The 21,180-nt window shown below is 23.8% G+C and overlaps 1 protein-coding gene across 4 annotated transcripts in view; it reads right to left on the bottom strand.

Moving 5' to 3' along the window:
• LOC129612112 (homeobox protein homothorax) overlaps window positions 1-21,180 on the bottom strand; it is a 437,826-nt gene that overhangs the window by 287,573 nt on the left and 129,073 nt on the right. For 3 of the 4 annotated variants that reach the window (XM_055525634.1, XM_055525635.1, XM_055525636.1), the window contains exons 5-6: window positions 20,667-20,717; window positions 4,001-4,189 (exon numbers count right to left, since the gene is read on the bottom strand). In XM_055525634.1, coding sequence (XP_055381609.1) covers window positions 4,001-4,189; window positions 20,667-20,717 — 240 coding nt within the window. Of the gene's footprint in view, window positions 1-898; window positions 4,190-20,666; window positions 20,718-21,180 lie in introns of those variants that run through there. The other variant, XM_055525637.1, reaches the window with a different exon arrangement.

Below are 21,180 nucleotides of genomic sequence, written 5' to 3'. Positions count from 1 at the left end.
GTTTTTGGGTTATGCTTTCCATTTTTGTTTTGTGTTTTTTTTTCTTTTTTGCATGAGAATCTCGTATTATTCGTGAGATTTTATTATAATTAGTACGTATGTTTTGATAAACTTATATAATTTATACTTTTTGTTTATTGAATTATTGTTTCAATTCATTTAGATTATAATTATATACATGTTATATACTGTATATATATATATGATATATTTATAATTTATAGAGGTATATTTACTATATATATATATATATATATGTATTTATATTTATGTACTATATATGTATCCTAAAAGTTTAGTTATTTATTAAGTACCGTTTCTTTTTCAATTAATATTTTACAAGATTTGTGTGTTTTTTTTTTTAACTTATTAAAAATTTCATTATTTTTTGATTTTTTTTTTAATTTTTTTTTTTTTTTGTTTAATCACAACACATTTTCTTTCAATTTACTTTTCATATTTTTTTTTCTTCTTTAATATTAAAACAAAAACGCATAGTTTACTTATGTATGTAAATGTTAAGTAGTAGTAAAATTTCATAAAATTGTGGAAGCTGACAAGAATTTTTAATGCTACAAGATAGTATTTATAGATTTCTAATAAAAAATAAAATATAACTATAATATTAATAATATACATATACAAATTTTATTAATTAATTTATTAATTTTATAAAAATGTGTTTTTTTTTAAGAGATTCTATTACTTTTTTTTTGTTGAGATTTATTTTTATATTATTTTTGTTTTGTAATTTTCGCAGTCAATTAATATTCTGATCAAAAAGAGATTCTATACACATATATACTTTATGGTATATATATATATATATATGGTAACACTTGTAACATTTGTATTGTCAAGAATAAAAGTATTATAAAAAAAAAATTGTCAAGTTAAAAATTTTAAGTATCAAACTGAATTGAATATAAATTTAATAAATGATTTTGATAATTATAATTGAGATTTGTGAAAATAAGATTTTGTAATAATTCTTGTAAGAATTTTCGAAAATTTTGAAAAATTTCATTAAAAATTTTACTTATACTTTGACATAACGTTGTTATTATTACAACAATATTAAACAACATCTGTCCTTAAGAATTGTAAGAAACAATTTAGTTAAAGTAAAATTTTCTGCCCCAGATTAATTTTGTATGCTGAAAATTTATTAAAATAACAAAAATGTTTACCAAGCAGTCATTTTCTTCATAAATAATTAAGCTTATATATTGCGCATAAATCATCATATACAATACAACTTGGAAAATAACCTTATATATGGACGTATATAACATGCTTGTAGAATCAAAAATATTCATCTGATAATGGTACCCAATTACAAAATAAATGCATTTAATATTAATTTTTTGTTATCAATAAACTTGTGAAAAAAATTTGTTTTTTGTTTTGCAAGAGCCATACTTTCAGCAAATAGACACCAAATACATATACATATATGTTCATATGTATGTACTTAAAATAAATTTTATATTTATAAATAATTTTTTTTAAATTTTATAAATAATTTCAGTATACCAAATATAAAAAACACTTATTTATTTTTAAACATTAAGTTATTTACCAGTTGACTATAACAACCGAGTTATTTTAATAAACAATAAAAGATTTTCGAACTTGAAGAATATTCTTTATATGAGTAAATACAAAGAAATTCAATAGACGCAAAAGAACAGACCTATGTAAAGTCGTATAACAATTAAATTATTGAATTGAAAATTATAATTTAAATAAAATTTAAATTAATTTTCAAACGTACAATAAACACAAATAATTTTTCTAAAAAATTTTTTAATATAATTTTTAGGGGGAAGAAGAACGTGAGGATGAATGCTTCTATGAATATTATAAGGATAATATTAAAATTAATTCATTGGAATTTACCTGGTCACAATTTAATATTATATTATTGAAAGCTTTAAAAAAATTTTAGTATGCGAACAAAAGCTAATTATTAATTTATTTTTTTTTTTTACATATAAGAATAATTTTCCTTTAGTTCATCAATTAATTATTTTATATGTATATATATATATATATAATTAATTAATTAACTGGAATTGGAAATAAATTCAAATATTTGTACAACATGCAGAACACAAAAAAAAAAGATAAAAGAAAATTATAAAGATTTCTAAAAAAAAAAAAAATTAAAAACAATACTTAAAAAACAACAACAGAAAAAAATATTTTTTTTCTTAAAAATCTAAAAAAAAAATTTTTTGGAGCAATTAAACACTTTTATTTAAAAATTAATTATTTTTTTTGCACCAAAAATAATTCTAGTTTTATTCAAAATATTAAAATTATGAAACAAAAAAAAAAATATTTTTTTTTAATTTTTCACAATTTTAACACGATAATGACACCTCACACGCTTGATCAAATGATTAGCGTGTGTAATCAACCACACACCCAACATTCACCATAAATGTTGTTGAGATAAGAAATTTAATAATATTATGAAATTTTAAATTTAATGAAAAAAAAAAAAAAAATATTTTTTTATGTTGTTTTTTATTTTAAAGAATAAAAAAATTAATTAAAAACATTTAATAATATTTTAAAAAAATTATTGGCGAGCTATAATATATGGGCCTCTTGCAAAAACGAAGTTTCTCATTTTTAGTTTCAATTCTTTTGCATTTTCGATATTTTCTTGACTTGCGCTTTTATCGTTTCAATTTTCTTATTGTCCAAAAGTATAAATGATGTGCACTTATTTTATTAAGTAGTTTCCAATTTTTTTTTTTTGTTCAACTTTTTTTCTTTACAACACAATTTTTTTTTTGTTTTTTTTTTTTGAAATCGAATTTTAATTTTATACATATATACTTATACATATGTACGTATGTATTTATATGTATATATATATATTTTTTGTTTTGTACATTTTTGAATCAAAATATTAATTTTATTTTATCGTTGCAATTGTTAGCAAAAAAAAAAAAAACTAATTTTGAAAAAAATTTTTCTTAAATTTACTTGGAAAAAAAAAATCGGAGAAAATTTTCTTAATTTTTTGTTAATGTATTTTTTAAACTCACACGTATAGAAACGGAGAACTACAAAAAATTTTGTAAATGAAACGTAGTGAATGAAACAAAATTAAGAAGAAAATTAAATAAAAAATTAAAAAAAAATAAAATTATTAAAATATAAAATTAAATCAATTTAAGAGTTTTGTAAACCAAAGCATAATGTGATTGGTGTAGAATAATTTTTTTTTTTGTTCTATGTCTCCTTTGAGAATGATATTGTTATACGAAATTTTTTTGATATTCTGAATTGTTAATGAAATTTGAAACCACCAGAAGAATAACAGAATTAAAATTTTTTTATAAATTTTCTTGTTTGACGTTGTTTTGTTTTCTTTTCTTTTGAATATTAAAAATTTGCCAATTAATTTTTCTGGGTGTACTTTTAAGTTTTATATTTTGTATTGTGTAATTGTTGTTTGTGTATTGTATAATGTAGATAATTGAGAATAAACGAGTTTTTAATCCTTTTTTTTATGTTTTTTTTGGATTCCTTGTTCTATACGTGTCAGTTTTAAAAACCCATTAATTTTTTTTTTTTGTTTTTCTATTATTTTAAAGATTTTAGTGAATTTTTTTTTTTTTTAACATCTTCGGATTTTAAATTTTAGTAATTATTATTAAAATTTTTATTTAAATGTTTTGTTTTAAATTTAAATTTTGTGGCATTTTTTTTTTCAGTTATTTGATTTTTTTTTTTTGTTTTTTTTTTTTTATATTAGTTTTTTTGTAATTTTTTGTTTGTTATTTTTGTTTGTTTTTTGTTTTAATTTAAATTATTATTATTATTTTTTTTTTTAAATTAAAAATCTTTAATCCCAGGGCATTGTGAGCACCCGCTTCGTTTTTGCAAGAAGGTCAGAATCGTACTACGAACATGGGTGCACCACCGCATTGTAGCTCGCCAATATAGGACCATGTGCTCCCGCGAAGGGGGTACTCACAACGTCTGGTGTGCTAGCTCCATCGGTGTGTGATGTTGAATCTGCATTACTACGACCTTCACCATTCGCTGAACTATTTAATTCTGGTGGTTTGGTGGTGTCCCGTTCGTCAATCACTAAATCTATTGGCATTTTACCCTTTAAACATGATATATATCGATGACAGAAATTATCGCATAATTCATGTACCTGTAAAATAAAAATTATTTTTGATTGTAAAATTTTAAATTTTATTTTTTTTTTTATTGAGTTTTATATCATACGTATGATAAACGTATGAATAAATATTTGTAATGTAGGTATGTATACTTAAATAAAATTGTGGCACTAGAAATGTTTGAAAGAGTTAATAAGAATAGAAAATAATTTTAGCTTCAAATACACCTGAATATTTACATACATATATAATGTAAGAACACCTAATATTATATCAATACATACATAAATAAATTTGCTTATAAATCTATGAATACACAATTATATAAACATAATAATTGTATTGTATTGTAACAATCGAATTTATTCATTGTCCAAATATATTTAAAGATCCATACATACACATATGTATACTTCTATACCTGTATTTTAATGATATAACAAATATATTCAGATATTTAATATCAAAATAATAATATAAGTATGTGCATGTGTGTATGTATGTAATAAATAATAAGAAATGAATGCTAAAGAATTAAAAATTTTAAGAGGAAAAAAGTTGATCAGAAAAAAAAAACTATACTCGTATATAAAAAAATTTTTAAAAGACAAAAAACTCCAAAACTTGAATATCCAAAACGATATCACTGATATGTTTTTGCTTTGGGGCAGTGAACCGGTTTTTTTCTTTTAATTCTTTTTTTTTTTTGTCCAATACTTTTGTTTTGTTTTTGTATTGTTGAAATTTTTTGTGCATATTTTAATTTTATATTTGTTTTTTTTTCTTTGTTTTGAAACATAAACAGAATTATGATCTTGTCGCCAATTCGATGATGACCAAAAAATATTAAAATAAAAAAATTACCCACATATTATGTCATTACTGTCATTAGGCATTTTGAGCATACGGAATTATTCGTATTGTAACCAACTTAGATACAATTTTGAAAGAAATTCATATTAAGTTCCTTAAAAACTGATTACATAATATGGGAATACAAATTTTTACGCACATATTAAAAATATAAAGGTCTCATAGCTCAATCAGTTAGATTCAGCGTCTAAATGATGTTTTATTCTTACATATTTATATGTACATACATAAGCTCATCGATTGGTACAAGTGTTTGGTACTAACCTTCTATATTGTTATTGTGATTTAGCAAGAAAAATTGTTTGCTAAAATGATAATATTACTTTCTAACTAGAGAATTTTCACTTTCTTTCAATTAACAGTAAAACCAACATTTACTGATTAACAATATTAGTTATAAGAACTCTCCAATTATGTCCATATCTAAGAAAAATTTCATTATTCTAAAAATCTAAACTAAATACATAAATGAGATGAATTTTGTTCTGACACAATTTTGACAGTAAGCATTTAAAATGTCACCTATTTTCTATTTTGTAATTTTGACAACAAGCTTATAAATTTTTTAAAAACCTAATAAGAAATAATAACTTCTACATACATACACACACGTATACTTATAATATTAAGTAAAATAATATTTATAGCGTTAATGTATACATTTTATTTGTCGCTACTTTTGGATATTGAATCTGTTCTACACACAAATCGTACACACAAATATAATAATTATACATAATAATAATAATGTGTGTGTGTGTATGTATATACAAAAATATTGCTTATGTTTTGCAAAAGAATTTTAAGATTTCCTATAGTTTAAAAAGTTTCTAGGTCATAAATTATTATTATTATTTTATTACGCTTACAAAGCGCTCAAAATTATATATGTACATACATATATGTATATGTATATGCATAATATATAAATTTTGTTCATAATTTTATATATGTATGTATGTATATGTACATACATTTGCTCTCATATTAATGAAATAAATATGATTTTAAAAAAGTTATACATTAAATCATAACAAACCATAAAATTTTGGTGGTCATTGGATTTTGATTAAATGACATAAAAGTTATGGCACGAAAAATTAATAAGATTTTTTCTTTTTTTAATAATGAAATTAGTAAGGTAAATTATATAACAATCATAAATAATAAAGTTGGGTCAAACCAATGGTTTGTATTGTAGCACTTTTCCCTTCAACAAGTGAAAATTCTGCTTTTAAATACAGTCTATGTATACCTATCAAACTATTAAAATTATTTTCATTCATATACAAAACTATTTCTAGAATTGCATATTTTTAGGATGACGCATATATGCAGTGTTTGAAATAAAGCAAAAATTAATATAAAAAGGGGTTAACATAACGCTCGATTTTAAGGGTTAATTGTGTGAGTTAAGAAAAATAATTATATTTTTTAATTTCATGGAATTTACCGTTAGCTTTTTGCGTTTATAAAAATTTGGAAAAGCTTGCGGTTTCGGAAATATAAGGTGTCAAAAATTCAAATTTTACGAATTTCAAGAGGTGATAACTTGAGAGGGGGTGGAGATGGAAAAAAATTTTCTTCTAACGAAATAAACTATTTATTAAGGTCTAAAAGCCCCTAAAATTTCAATCTTCTACAGACCAGGATCTAGAAGAAAAACGAGATCAAAAATTTGGAAAAAAAGGACTTTAAATAACGATAAATTTGAGCGGCCATTTTGTTTTTCTTAAGTTGAACTATAGTATACCGCGCTAGGGGAAGCAAGCCACTGCCTGTCTGCGTTTGAAAAATTTCCAAAATGCTTATAGTTTCATTGTAACAAATATTTAAAAAAGGCCATTTTTAGGGTTTTGGGGGGGTATAACTTCTAGAGGGGGGGAGATAGGTAAAAATTTTGTTCTACGGAAATAAGTTTCTAGTAAAGATCTATGTACATATGAAATTTCAGCTTTCTATCTTCAAGGGTGTAGAAGTTTTGTAAACAAAAAAAGTGTCCACGGACGGACGGACGGACGGACAGAGTGAAACTAATAAGCACTTTTTTCAAAAAATTTTTTGGAAAAGCGCTAAAAAGCAACTATATCTGTAGGTAAAATTATTATCATGCTTACATAATAAAACATTATATATGTATGTATGTATATGTAAGTAGACATTTCCATATATTATTGTTTTTGATAAGTCACTGAAAAACTTATGCGCTTATGTGACAAAATTAAAACTATTTAAATTTTGTTCTTTCAAGCGTGTTTAGAATGGGTTTTAACGGGTTTATATAAACATAAATGAGTTTTTCGCTTTTAGGGCTCTTTCACCTATCGCTTCGGTTTTCATTTCTGATCCAAACATTAATTTCATTAAAATGTGGAGTGCAATGTGGAGTGGAGTGAAAAAATTGAATTTTGTGCAACTGGCATTGAAATATGATGATTTGAGTATGAACGATGGCTAAGGCATCAAATATTATTCACGGATATTGATTTATTTCTTATGTTACGAGTTATTAAAGCTCATGAATAATTCTTAATGTATAATTTTCCGTTTAGCAAGTAAAGTACAAACATATATAAAGAATATTATCGACACTAATGAAATTTTTTTGTTAAAAATTTTAATTGATTAGTAGATTTTTCAAAAGTTGTCAAAATGTTGAGCCCGTATTCAATTAATTTGAATGCGGAACAAGAATATTATTAAAATAAAAATTGAACAGCTATCAATTTTAATAAAAAAATATTTTAAAAATCAAAGTAGTTTGTGCTTACACATACATATGCTCTTCATAAAGGTTTTCGTTCCTCTGTTCATTATCACTCATAACACATTCACTTAAATCCAATCTTAAAATTATAGCAAAAACATTATGTATAACAAAAACTATGAAGTGAAAAATAAATTTAAACAAATTAAACATTTTAAAATTCTCATTGACAAAAAAAAAGCATCATTTCTTTTGAATTAAAACAATTGATATTATTTGAGAAATACCGCAAAAATTAAAATTTTTGAACTTTAAAATGCCGCGGCTTTTTTTCCATACATACATACGTACATATATTATTTTAGCTCAACAAGCATTTTTAAAATCATTCGATTAAGCTATATTTAATTTATATATGTACCTACATGTGCATATACATATATTATGTTGTATGTATATTAATACAATTATATTAATAATACAAAAACATATTAACCATATTACTATAACCTGTTTCATGTTATAAATTTTACGTTCTACCGTTTTTATTACCGTTTAAAAATACAATTTTAGAATTATTCAATAGTTCTTTTTTTCTTGTCGTTATTGATTTTATTTCTCTTTCCTTTATCTTTTATTTTTTTTTTTTCAAACAAACTGGCTGCCTGGTTCATCAGGAACAATAATATTGTTGAAAAGAAAATGGAAAAGAACAAAAAAAAAAAAGAATTAATAATATCGTCCATCTTTGTCATCATCATGCATGAGCATCTTCATCATCATTCTGCATTGCATTGAACAGCGATCAATATCAAAAAAACAATAATAAAAAAAAATAATAAAGTTTTGCATTTATTAATGAACGTATGTATACCTTCCATTCGCTTATAAACAAACATACGAACTGTATTACGAAGAAACTAGAAGTGCGATTTAAAATTCGAATTTCAGAGACTCAATCGAAATTCCTTATACTTATAGTTATACAACAGCAAAAAAAGAAACAAAAATAATAATAATATTTATTAAGGAATAACTTTAAATCTTAAAATTTTAATTTTTTGAATGAATTTTTGATTGAGGAACGTTTTTTATGCGACAAAATCAAGTTTGCAAAAAAAAAATCAACACCGGCTAAAGAACCCTTTATTTATTATCAAAAATTCATAAATATTTCTTTTGTTTTTGTTTTAATGCTCAAAATACACAAAAAAAAAAAGTTTAAAAAATTTGTCCAGCAGTATTGTCTCACGATCTTCTGTTCATCACACAAAAAATATTGCAATTTTTGCAAGGTTAAAAAAGCAAAAGAGAGAAAAACAATCGTAAAGTTTAATAAAAACAAAAATGTCAATTTCGTTTTTGTTTTTTGCTCGTATTTAATTTTGTTCATTTTTATTTTTTTGCAAAACTATGTTTCTCGTTAAATTTACGTTCTTTTTTTCGTTCAGAATGTTTACACATTTTATATTTGATGTGATCTAAAGCAGTGTCTCTCAAAATCTATGACAATGCGGCCAAAAAAACTTAATGGACAACGCAAATTTTACCATTAATATTTAAAAAATTTTCTTTCTTCTTATATACATACTATTAAAAAGAAAGAGTTATGCAGTGCATACATTAATTATCATGACATTTTATATTAAGATATCAAGTCTTAATGGCTTTTATATTGATTATTCTCATTAACCAACTTATCTAATCTTTCTTCTATCAAATTAGTCAAACTAATTCTGATATTCCGCACTATATTAACAAGCCTATTTCCATACTTTGCTTTTAGGACAATTAACGAAGAGAATACAATTTCTGCTAAATATAGAAAAGGGTAGAAGTATTTTTATAATATTTTCGTTCAATGTTTCATATTCTTTCTGAATTTTTGAAAATTGTGGTCAAAATTTCAATTTTTTACAGCCATTGTAATTTACATAAAATAATATATGTATGTATTGAATTTTAATTTTTCATTATTGCATGAAAATTTTTTCCCTGCTTCCAATCTATAGTTTTCATCCACTGTTTGAGAATCGCTGATCTAAACTCTAGTTTTTTTTTTTAGAATTAATTCCTTTATAAATTTTATTGTCTAACAAAAGTTTAAAAAATTCTAGTAGCGGGCATTTGTACCAATTTATATACCAAAGAGAAATGATTTAAAGGTGTGCAACACGTTGAATCGTATTAGCTGGTAGAATAACAGCAAATCGACGAATTATTTACGTTTCCACGTTTAAGAAATTTTCGCCTTCCAATATTTAAATTTCAATTTATGTGTTAAGTATGTACGTTCTTCGAAATAAGGAAATTAAATTACCCCCTACATAAGAACTCATAAACTTCAGGTGTTCCTTGCGTGCAACTTGTTTATAATGCCATTCAATATTTTTTTTAATAGTTTATTCCACAATAATTTTAACACATTTTTTAATACCTATAAAAGTTATAGTTTTTTTGTGACACTTTTACGCACACAACACTCCCTCTCAATAAACTTAAAAAAGAACTAAAGACAAAAAAAAATAAAAAATTCTTTTGCAACATATTTTCTTAAATTTTTCAGTTTTGCTCATGATTTTATTTAATTTTTTTCTTATTTTATTTTATGCCGCTAAAATATTTTTTTTCCTGTTGAATTCTTGGTATGTGTCGATTGTAACAATAATGTTTTCCAATGCTTTTTTTTTACTTTACCACGGCTTTTAACATTTACAAAATAAAAAAAAAAGCAGTCCTAAAAAGTCAAAGGAAAACTAAAAAATAAAAAATACAAAAATTAAATTGAAAAATTAACAGAAACAAGAGACATTTCAAAAACTGAAACTCGATTGCCATTAAATGTAGGTACCTACGCGAATATACCCAGCCGAATGAAAACAAAAAATTTATAAGTATTAAAGTTTACCAGGTGAATTGAATCTTCGACCTATAACTCTACTGGTATTAGAGGCCAAGAAAACATGATTTATACGTCATACACGTACATACATACATATGGATGTATATTGGACAATTTTTCATTCAATTATTCTACTAACTAGATATGTATGTACATACATTCATGTATATAATATACGTAAGCATATATTCAAACCATATTATAAACGATTGACTAATTTTTAATTTAGTTCGTACACATTCATATGTACATGCATATAAAATTGAATGTTGTACAATGACCCAACAATAAAAGCAATATTTATAACAACAACAACAACAATAATAATAATTTTAAAGAGTATATGTAGGTATTAAAATATTTTCAATTTTAACTTGATTTTTATACCACCAGAATGAAGCAAAGTTTTTTTTTTGATATTTTTTTGACAGTTTACATTTCAATAATTTTGATTTCTGCGTTCTTAAAAAATTTATTTATTATTGTGTAGATTTTAATCACCCAATTTTGGTGTTTTAAAAATTACTTGTCTCTCACTGACATTTGTACAAACAACAATACAACAATTATTGTGCAGAAATGCACAATAATTAACAAAAATATGAAAATAAAATGAATGAAATCAAGTTATTGAAAACCTTTTCCATTATTAAAATCATAATTAAATTATCAAAAATGATAAAAAAAAAAAAATAAAAATTAATTTTTTAATTTACCACATAACAATGTTAACTCAATATTTTTCAACTGGTTTATTTTCCTTTCAAGTTGATTTTAAAATTCACAAAAAATTAAAAAATTACGAAAAAATTCGAAAAAAAATAAATTTCAAAATTAAATTGAACATTGAATTTTTTTAAGAACTTAATTAAAAGAACTCAAATATGTGCATATTATGAGAATTACACAGAAACCAACAAAAAAGAGTAAGAAGAAAATACGAAACGAAAGGGACAGACTATTTAACATTTTTATGTTGATTTTACTTTTAAACACCTAGTATATAAATGTAAAAACGAAAAAAAACAGTAACATTTAATTCAATGATTCGGTTTTCGAAGGACTCAATCTATTATTTTGAATGAGTTGAACAATAATTAAATGCATATTACTTCTATACGCTACAAATACGTATAAGTACATTACTTATATACTATCAACACACATTATCAGCACTATCAAAAAAAGTAATCAATGAACTAAATATTATTAGCCAGCTTAATAAACATTATAGTTGTCTTGTGTCACAACTACCACAAAATTATTTAGTAACTAGCTACTAAATATGTGTTCTCCACATCACTTACCACGTACATATATATAAGCATACATTTTCAGCAATAACTGTACAAATCATATATAAGTACAAATCATATGTGCATGCAATTGAATTAAACGAAGCAATTTCCTACATTATAATGTAGGATGCAGAATCAAATAAATATGATAATATTTAAATATGTATAACTTTCTTTATATATTATGAAAACAAATGCACGTCCAGTAAGTAGGATAAGTGTATTATAATAATAGTGCCACAGGAGTCCTCATATAACAAAAACAAGATAGTAGTAATAAAGAAAACAAAAATAAAATAAACTAAAACTTGTTACAGTACCTCTACCTATATATGTATACACAATCTTGTTGATATCGCGATATTCAAGTTAATAAATACGTATGTACGTATCTATATATGTATGTATATATATGTAGATTGTATATAACAACAATTTGCATAAAATTTACATAAAAAGAGTTTAAAGTCTGCCCAAGGTAAATTGTATCTCAACTGGAATATTATTTTTAACAAAAATACGCGTATATATTATGTACAAATGTACATAGATATTAATTTTATACGAAACCCAGTCATACCCTCTTATGTATGCACATTTGTATTATGCGCTTGCAAAGTTTATAATATGAAGAAATGAAAGAATATGAATGGTGCTAATACATGCTAAATGTTAAATAAAACGATACATAGTACAAAAGTATGTTTTGAGGACTTTTCTTTTTTTTTTGGAGAGTTTGGAGACTTTAAAAAATACCATTAAAATAATACGACCGAAACAAAAAACATGAGAAGAGTCTTTTTGTCGGTGTTTCATAGCGCATTGTTGCACAATTTCAATAGGTCATAAGGTGAAAATTGCACAGTTATTACAGTCAAATGTACAATTTATTAAATAATTTTAGATTTAAATTTATTAAATAAAAGAAAAAAGAATGCCGAAAATAAAATAATATACAATGTATAACAGTTATAATATTATAATATATGTATAACAGTTATAACTGTTATACATGTATAACAGTTATAATACACAAAAAAACAAAATTTATGGAAGAAAATCTTTATAGATGGCAGTTAACAAATTCAGTATTTGTTATCGTTAACGACAAGAACAAAACAAAATAAACATTTTGACTTTAAACCAAGTTTTTCTTCATAATCTTAAAGGGATTCAATCGTAATATTTGAAGAGAATATTTATGAAAATTGACACAGTTCTAGAAAATATCCGATACGGCGGCCAAATGCCATGAATTTTTGTTTTTAACTCTGATTTAGTTTAACTCACTTGATTCCTCACACCAAGAAAATTCCAACTTATTTCGAAATGTTTTTTTAATTTTATTTTCTTTATTATCAAAATATCAAATTAGGAATCAAAGTTAACACTCATTATAAAATAATTCTAAATAACAATCAAAAATTTATCAAGGTTACAATTATTTTATATTAAAAGAGAAACAAAAACAGGTTATTTATATCACTGTTAATCGCTAATTTTCCTTTTTTTTTCTTTTGTTATTATTAGTTTATATTTCTCTCATGGGAGACACAATTTTGTTTTTATTTTTTCTCATCTCATTCTGACTTTACTTTTATTCTTTTTTGTGTTTTTTATAAAATGTTTGAATTCTATTAAAAATCGAATAAAGTCTCAATAAGAATTTGTGTAATACAGCGGCATTTTGTTAAAATTATAAAAAAAAAACAACAACAATAATATAATAAAATAACAAAAAGAGAGTAACAACAGAGTTGTATATAAAAATTTTGTGATTTTATGCAACATTTTTGTCACGACACAAATGCATGTCAAATTAGCTTTAAAGAAAATAACAACAACACCACCAAGAGAAAAATCAGATTTAACCATCACCAATATTGTAGATCGCAACAAGAAAACAAAAAAGATACTCTAAACATATTCTTTTAGTACACCTTACCGCGATTAATTCGAAAGCATTCATTTAAAAAATAAAAAAAAAAAAACAAAGAAATTAAGCTCAGAGGATCTTTACTATTTTATATTAACAGGAAAACAGAATGACACAATATAGAAAAAAACGAGAGAGAAAATTTTCAAGACCATAACCGAAAGTCAAGGCAGGCAGGCAGGCAAGCAAGCAACGACAACGATATTATACCAAAAGACAATAATAAAAATAATGAAAAAACTCAAGAAAATAAGGAAAATAAAGCGCTTTAACTCGTTTTAGATCTTAAGATTTCACTTTTTTTTGTTTTGTATTTTTTTGTTAAATTAAAATTAAAAAATAAAAGGAAAATCAAAGAAAAAAACTGATTTTACAAATTATCTTTTGCCAAATGAATATAAATGCACTTGTTGGATATTTTAATATGTATCTACATACATACATACATACATACAATAAAGTAAATATAGTTAAAAAAAAATATAACAAACAATAACAGCAGTTACAACAGTAAAGGAAACACAACATATAGGGTTTACAATAAAGCATCCTCTCTATCTATAAATAACCCAAGCAGGAATAAAACACACAAGAAAAAAAAAACACAATATAACAGAAGCAACCAGAAGAAAGCTGCCGCTTGCTGTGATCTTTGCTTAAATGAAAAAATAAAAGTAAAAAAAAAAACAACTATGAACAACCGAACACATTATAATGTTATTGAACAGCAAAACTGAAACATAATATGTACATTCATTTATACATACATATTAGTAAGTACAAACATACCATGTTTGATTTTCCAAAGATAAAAATATATTCTCCTCGTTTTCTTTTTTTTTTTTCAGCCTTCTTTTTTTTTCTTAATTTTATGCTGCCACTTGAAATTATTCAACATTATTTGCAGGATGCCCGAATAAAATAATGAAAAGCAGTATACATTTTATATACATACTCGTATAATATAGAGAGAACAAGAAAGGAAGAATGAAATTAAAACCAAATAGAGATTTAACTATAGAGATTATGCGAAAAAATCTATTACAAGAAAAATTTTATATAACAGAATATTATTGTTCTTATTTATAACATTTAAGATATTTTGTTCGTATTATTATACATATTATATAAATGTATTTCCCGTAAAATATAAAAATATTAAAATTTTATTTCAGCAAATTTCCGCTTTTTTTTGAATCAAACTGAGCAGATCATCAAAATTCATGAACATCTTAATTTTTAATTGGTATAAATATTTGTTCTTAATTTTGAATTTAATTTAAATACTCACATTTGTTCTCAGTAATGACAGCTAATAAAAAATGACATAATATGCGAGAATAACAGAGATAACATATGAGAGAATTTAAAAACATGCTCCTACCACATGAGAACTTAAAACAAGCATCATATTCATTTTGATATTTCTACGTATTTGTGTTATACACAAAGAAATCTTTTAAATTAATATGCTTAACGTTTATTGTAAATAATAAATATTTTTTTCAGAAAATTATTTTTTTTATGGTTAAAATTGTTACCGAAATTTCTTATTTTAATATCAATAAATAAAAAAATTCCATAAAAGGCTCCATAAATTTCTTGAATTAAAAATTTCAATAATGCACAGTATTGAACAGTAATTTCACACAATTCATCTACTATGATAACTTATAAACTTAATTACGTACTAGCATTACATTAATGAAATTTTGAAGTCACGCATATTCTGTATGTATATATTTACATACAGAAGTAAAAAATCTGTTAAGACACAACATTCGATGTTATTGAAGTTTTGAAATTTACATATTCTGTATTTACACTTTTTCTAGCCAAGCTCTATTGGAAACATTTTAATACTTGATCAAAATATACATTTAATTCTATTGACATTTACAATAATCAAAGTTTTTATAACAAAGAAATAACAACAATTTAAAATATACACGCTGTTTTTTTTCTAACACTTTACTGAAATTTTCATAGTATACATACATTTATGTTTGAAACAAAGATCTGACTGACATTACAATATAATAATATATAAAATGTCAGAAAAACTAACTAATTAAGTAAACATAACATATAAAACAAAGTGAATAGCAAGTTGAAACAAAAAAAAAGCACAAGGAAATTTCTTTATTTTTATTCTTCGACTGCAAATTTTTTGCCCTCTATTTCTCTATCTACACATTTGCTGTTTTTTTCAATGTTTTTATAGTAATTACCCCATTAAAAAAAAAAACAAAGCCATTCTGTCAATATACGACATTTAACTTATTTGTAAAGATTGTTGTTATACATTTGGTCGAGTATTGTAAACATTTTGCACATTCGAGCTCGACTCAAGCAAATGCTATCATATTATTATTATTTTTGGTTTTTCATTACTTTTCAATATATAAGACAAACATTTATTGCAATAAATTTGCAATTTTAATTAAAATCATGGTGATACAAAAATTTTTTTTATTTTTTGTGCTTTTCTCACTTCTAAAATGTCGGTCTTTGTCCTTAAAAGAGATTTTTCTACAGTTCATGACTTTGATGATTCCTTTAGGGATTTAGTTTATAATGGTACATAATACAAGAACATATAGGAATTTACTTTTGAAGCTCTTATATCAAACGTATATAAATTAAAAATAATTTTTTTAAATTGCATAATGTTTTTCAAAAAAAAAAAAAAAAACATTTGTCAATAGTATTGAATAATGCGTTCTGTTAAAATAAAATTTTTTTTTTATTAGAATTAACAATTATTTTTGTACACATGTATAAGGTACGGTATCCAACTTATATCCAAACAATTATTATTACTATTTGAGACATTTTATATCCAGCTTGAATATGCATGACGAAGTTGGAAGGTATTTATGAAATTAAATTTGGTCTATAATGTACAAACGTAAATTTAACATAAATTAAAGATTGGAATTAAAATGTACATCCTTTGTATGGGCTTATGGGATTAGAAATTTAAGAAAAATTAAAAGATTGTCGTAGCAATTTTCACCTAACCTCTCTTTTTTTGTATACTCTTCGGTATGTAAGTGATACCAGTACTTAAAATTTTTCATTCTTCCGCCAGAAATTAAAACTTCCTTTTACAGAATTTAAAATAAAGACTTGTTTTTAAAATTTTGTGAATTAGAATACGAATAAATGCATAAGAATGTTGAGAAATTAAATTTGACTCTTTTTTCATATTGATTTGAGTATTAATTAACAAGATTAATTTGACTCATTTTGTTATAACGCCATTTTGTACCTTCATACATAATATTATATTGAAATTTTTTTTTTTTGTAAAATCTCATCAATTTTAATTATTTTAAAAAAATGTGAGAAAAATAAATTCAAGCTACATTACTTTTCGAAAATCTTCACATATACAACTATTTTTCTTCAAAAAATCATCAGATTCTTATATGATTGCTATATTTTTATGACTTTAGCAAATCACCATTAAATTATTTAAAAATCTATATTTAAAAATCTATATCTAATACTGTTCTTGAATAACTGTTATAAGGATAAATAAGCAACCATATATAATATGTATAATATTATATGTACAAATGTATGTATGTATACTTATTTTACCTCATTTAATTTTGTTAGGCAAATATTCAATTAATTTTTTTTTTTTAAATCCGGCACCAAATATTAAAATGCAAAAATCATCACAATGACACCCACTTTGGTTGCTTTATAGGTTGCTCAATAATAAATAAAAAAATAAAAAAAAAAAGACAACAAACAATAAAAACGACATATTAAATAAAATAAAATTGCCGATTGGAAAATAAATATTCTAAATATAGTTAGTAGTATCTGCACAAAATGCATAAATTTCAAATTACAGACGACAGCGATGAAATTACCATATCAAAACAACAAATTAATTCCAACTTTAATGCATTTTGAATTTTCGGTTCTTTTTTTTTAATTTTATTAATTTTTTTCTTTTTTCATTTGTTCAAACCGAACTGAAGAGCTCTGACTGAGTCTATCTTAATCTTAATTTAATACGAGAATTTAAACCTCACCCAAAAAAAAAAGACAAAAACAAAAACACAAATAATAAATAAAAACATTGAGTGTGTATGAACAAAAAAAAAACTCATATATCTAGTGAAATCTATCCCTTTCTTTCAACTTATTACTTAATAAATCCATTGAATGTGACAGAGACAGCACAAATCAAATAAATATAGAAATACCTCACCTAAATGGCTTTACAATGAGACTTAAAATTGCTCTTTTGTTGGTGAATTTTTTTTTGTCTTTTTGTTACTTTTTTAATGCGATAAAATAAAACAAAAAAAAAAAAATACACAAATTTATAGTAAAAATGAAACAAAAAAAAAAAATAACATAAAATGCAAAAATGTTCGTTCCAGTGTGACCAGATCTTAATCTTATTTATTTTATTATAATTTTTGTTTCCTTGTATGCAGATGGATTCAGTTGTGTTATTTTGTTGCTTTTCTGTGTTTATACTCAAATTATTGTTCTTCTTCGTCTAAAATGTTATTCATTTTAATATAAAAACATTCAACACAGAATGAAATAACATTGCAAGCAAACACAACAGTCATAACAGACAAAAATTCAAACATCAGCAACAGCAGTAACAAAAACAATAACAACGCCAGTAATAATGATAATCAACGATCAGCCTATAGATGACATTCGTTTTCAAAAATTTGTAAGTATTTTCGAATTGTCACCGCATTGTCGTACGTAACTGTTTTATATTTAGCCAAACCCGTGCAAATATTCTATATATATATATGCAAATAAATTGTATATATATAATTATCATACGGTAATGAGACGTTATTTTTTTGTTTTTTTTTATTTTGTTAATTTTGTACAAGTACACTATAGAAATGTATGCAGGCTGTTATATGTATGTTAGTCAGTCATATCAGTCACAAATTCGAAAACAAATAAAATATAACAACTAAGAATACAAAACATAATAAAAAACACATCGACTTTCAGACAATTGATTGTGGCGTTTACAATAAATTTTTATACCGTATAGTTTTGCATCTATGCACATAAATTGCATGTGTGCAAACATATACAGTAGCGTAATTAGAAAAACAATATTTATGTATGTGTTTTTAAAGTGCCTAAAATTTTTAATTTCGTAACCGATTTTTCTATAATCGGTACAAAAAACTAGAACTCGCAAGTTTGTGCAATCGGTTTTCAAATTTTTCAATTACGATCAAAATTTAATAAAAAATAAAAAAATAAATAATTGTGTCCTGTGATCCCAAATCCGAGTTTGAGCCTCTGTGAGAATTACAGATTTTTGCAATGACAAAATTCCACTTAATCTTCGACTTCCACTTAGTATTGAATTTTGATTTGTACTCTTATACCTCGGCTCCCATTTCAAGCCTTTTTTTTTTACTGAATAATAGATAACAAAGATGTTTCAATATGCTGGCCGCATCAAAAAAATATATAATTTACATATATCTACATATTATAAGGTAGCGTTCCGTACGTAACCTTCACAAGATTCGTTTACTAAAACTATATAACTCAAACTATAAAACTGTATCATATTTCAGTCTACCTCAAAATTTTAATTGAATACGTCTCTGTCCTAGTTAAAATGTACGTTTTATATGTACAGTTGCACGTTTGTTTGATCACTGATCATGGCTGATACTTTTAATTTTGTTATTTTATTTTTGCTGTTTCTGTTACAAGAATTTAAATAAAATACGCAAAAAAAAAGAAAAAAAAAATTGTATAAAAATGCCAATTGAACACTCAATGTACACTCTCGAAAGTTGTTGCCTTCTTCTTTTTCAGAACAAGTAAAATTTGCATTTTTATTCATAATATTTGTTTTTTTTTTTTTCGTCTCTTTGTTTTTACGTTGTTGTTTCTCCCCTTCGTTTGCAATGTTGTTTTGTCGTTGTTATCTTCGTTTTTCATATTCGCGTATACATATGGGAAAATCGCATGAAAATTTTGTGTATTTCTTTCTGATGATGCACATTTTAACCAAAACAGCGCAACAAGATGATGACAAATTTTTGTCAAATTATGTCAAGTATTTTTGTGACAATTCTTTGTCTGTAATGGATGAAAATAAAAAGCATAACAAAAACAACAAAAAAAAAAAACAAAAAGTAATTTCGCGGTACACCATTAAATCGAACTGAAATGATAAATGAGATTTAAAATTTCATACACGGTATTTGGTAATTTTTTAACAAGTTTAAATTTTATGTTTTAAAAAAAAAAACAAAAAAAAACAATTTTTTGTTTTTGTTGAAAAAGGAATGTAAATTTTACTTGAAACACCAAATTAAAACAAAAACAATTTAAAATTATACAAAAGGCAAACAAGTTGAATAAACTGCACACGATTTCTGTTTGTCGTAAGTTACTAAATGAAAAAAGATCATTTCCTCTACTTAATTTGGCTAGATTGTCAAATAATTAGAAATTTAAATAGCCTTTTAAAATTTACCTCATATTTACCTCATTCGTTCACTACAGTTAACATATTTTTTATTATTTAACTGAGTCGAATGTTTTTACATCAAATAAATTTCAGTCAGCCTTAAAGAGAATATAGTGCCAACTATGATTTCAAAGTGCGAAGTAGAAGCCTTGTCAATAATTTTTATATGTTTAATTAAAATTAATTTTCACCTTAAAATTGAAACCTACATGTGCCACAATTTTATAACAATAATAAATTTATAACAAGAATTTTTATATATCAAAAAATTAAAATTGTACTTACTTTTTCTAATTCTAAGAGGTGAAACCGAAGTACTTGTATTGCTTGCACCATCTGCAAATAACAAAAAAAATAAATAAAAAATTAACAAAATAAATTATGAGATCAAACACTTTAAAATTATTTCTCTTAAAAATTAAATTTTATATGCTCTTAAATTATTTTAATAAACTTATTTTTATGGTGTGTACAAAAAAAAAAATTACAAATTAATTCCACAACATAATTTTGAACGCTCAACATTAACAAAGAACATTTTAAGCGAAAAAAACCATCACCTCTACAATTCTCTTTTATTGTCTAATCAAAAAAAAAAAAAAAACGTCATAATGGTTACGAATTACGATCGTCTCTATCATATTGTTATACAACTACACACACACTTTCAAGTGTTCTTTATTATAGAGGAATTTTTATTTTTATTGGAATTTTTAATTGGTGCTAAAAAACGTCTTCTTAAATTATAGAAATTTCTCTCCATCACGTGCTTCACTCTCAAAAAAATCACCTCTGTTAT

The sequence above is a fragment of the Condylostylus longicornis genome, unplaced genomic scaffold (genome assembly GCF_029603195.1).
Source record: "Condylostylus longicornis isolate FDR11 unplaced genomic scaffold, ASM2960319v2 ptg000055l, whole genome shotgun sequence".
Taxonomy (NCBI): Eukaryota; Metazoa; Arthropoda; class Insecta; order Diptera; family Dolichopodidae; genus Condylostylus; species Condylostylus longicornis.
This window is presented reverse-complemented; position numbering and strand designations above follow the sequence as displayed.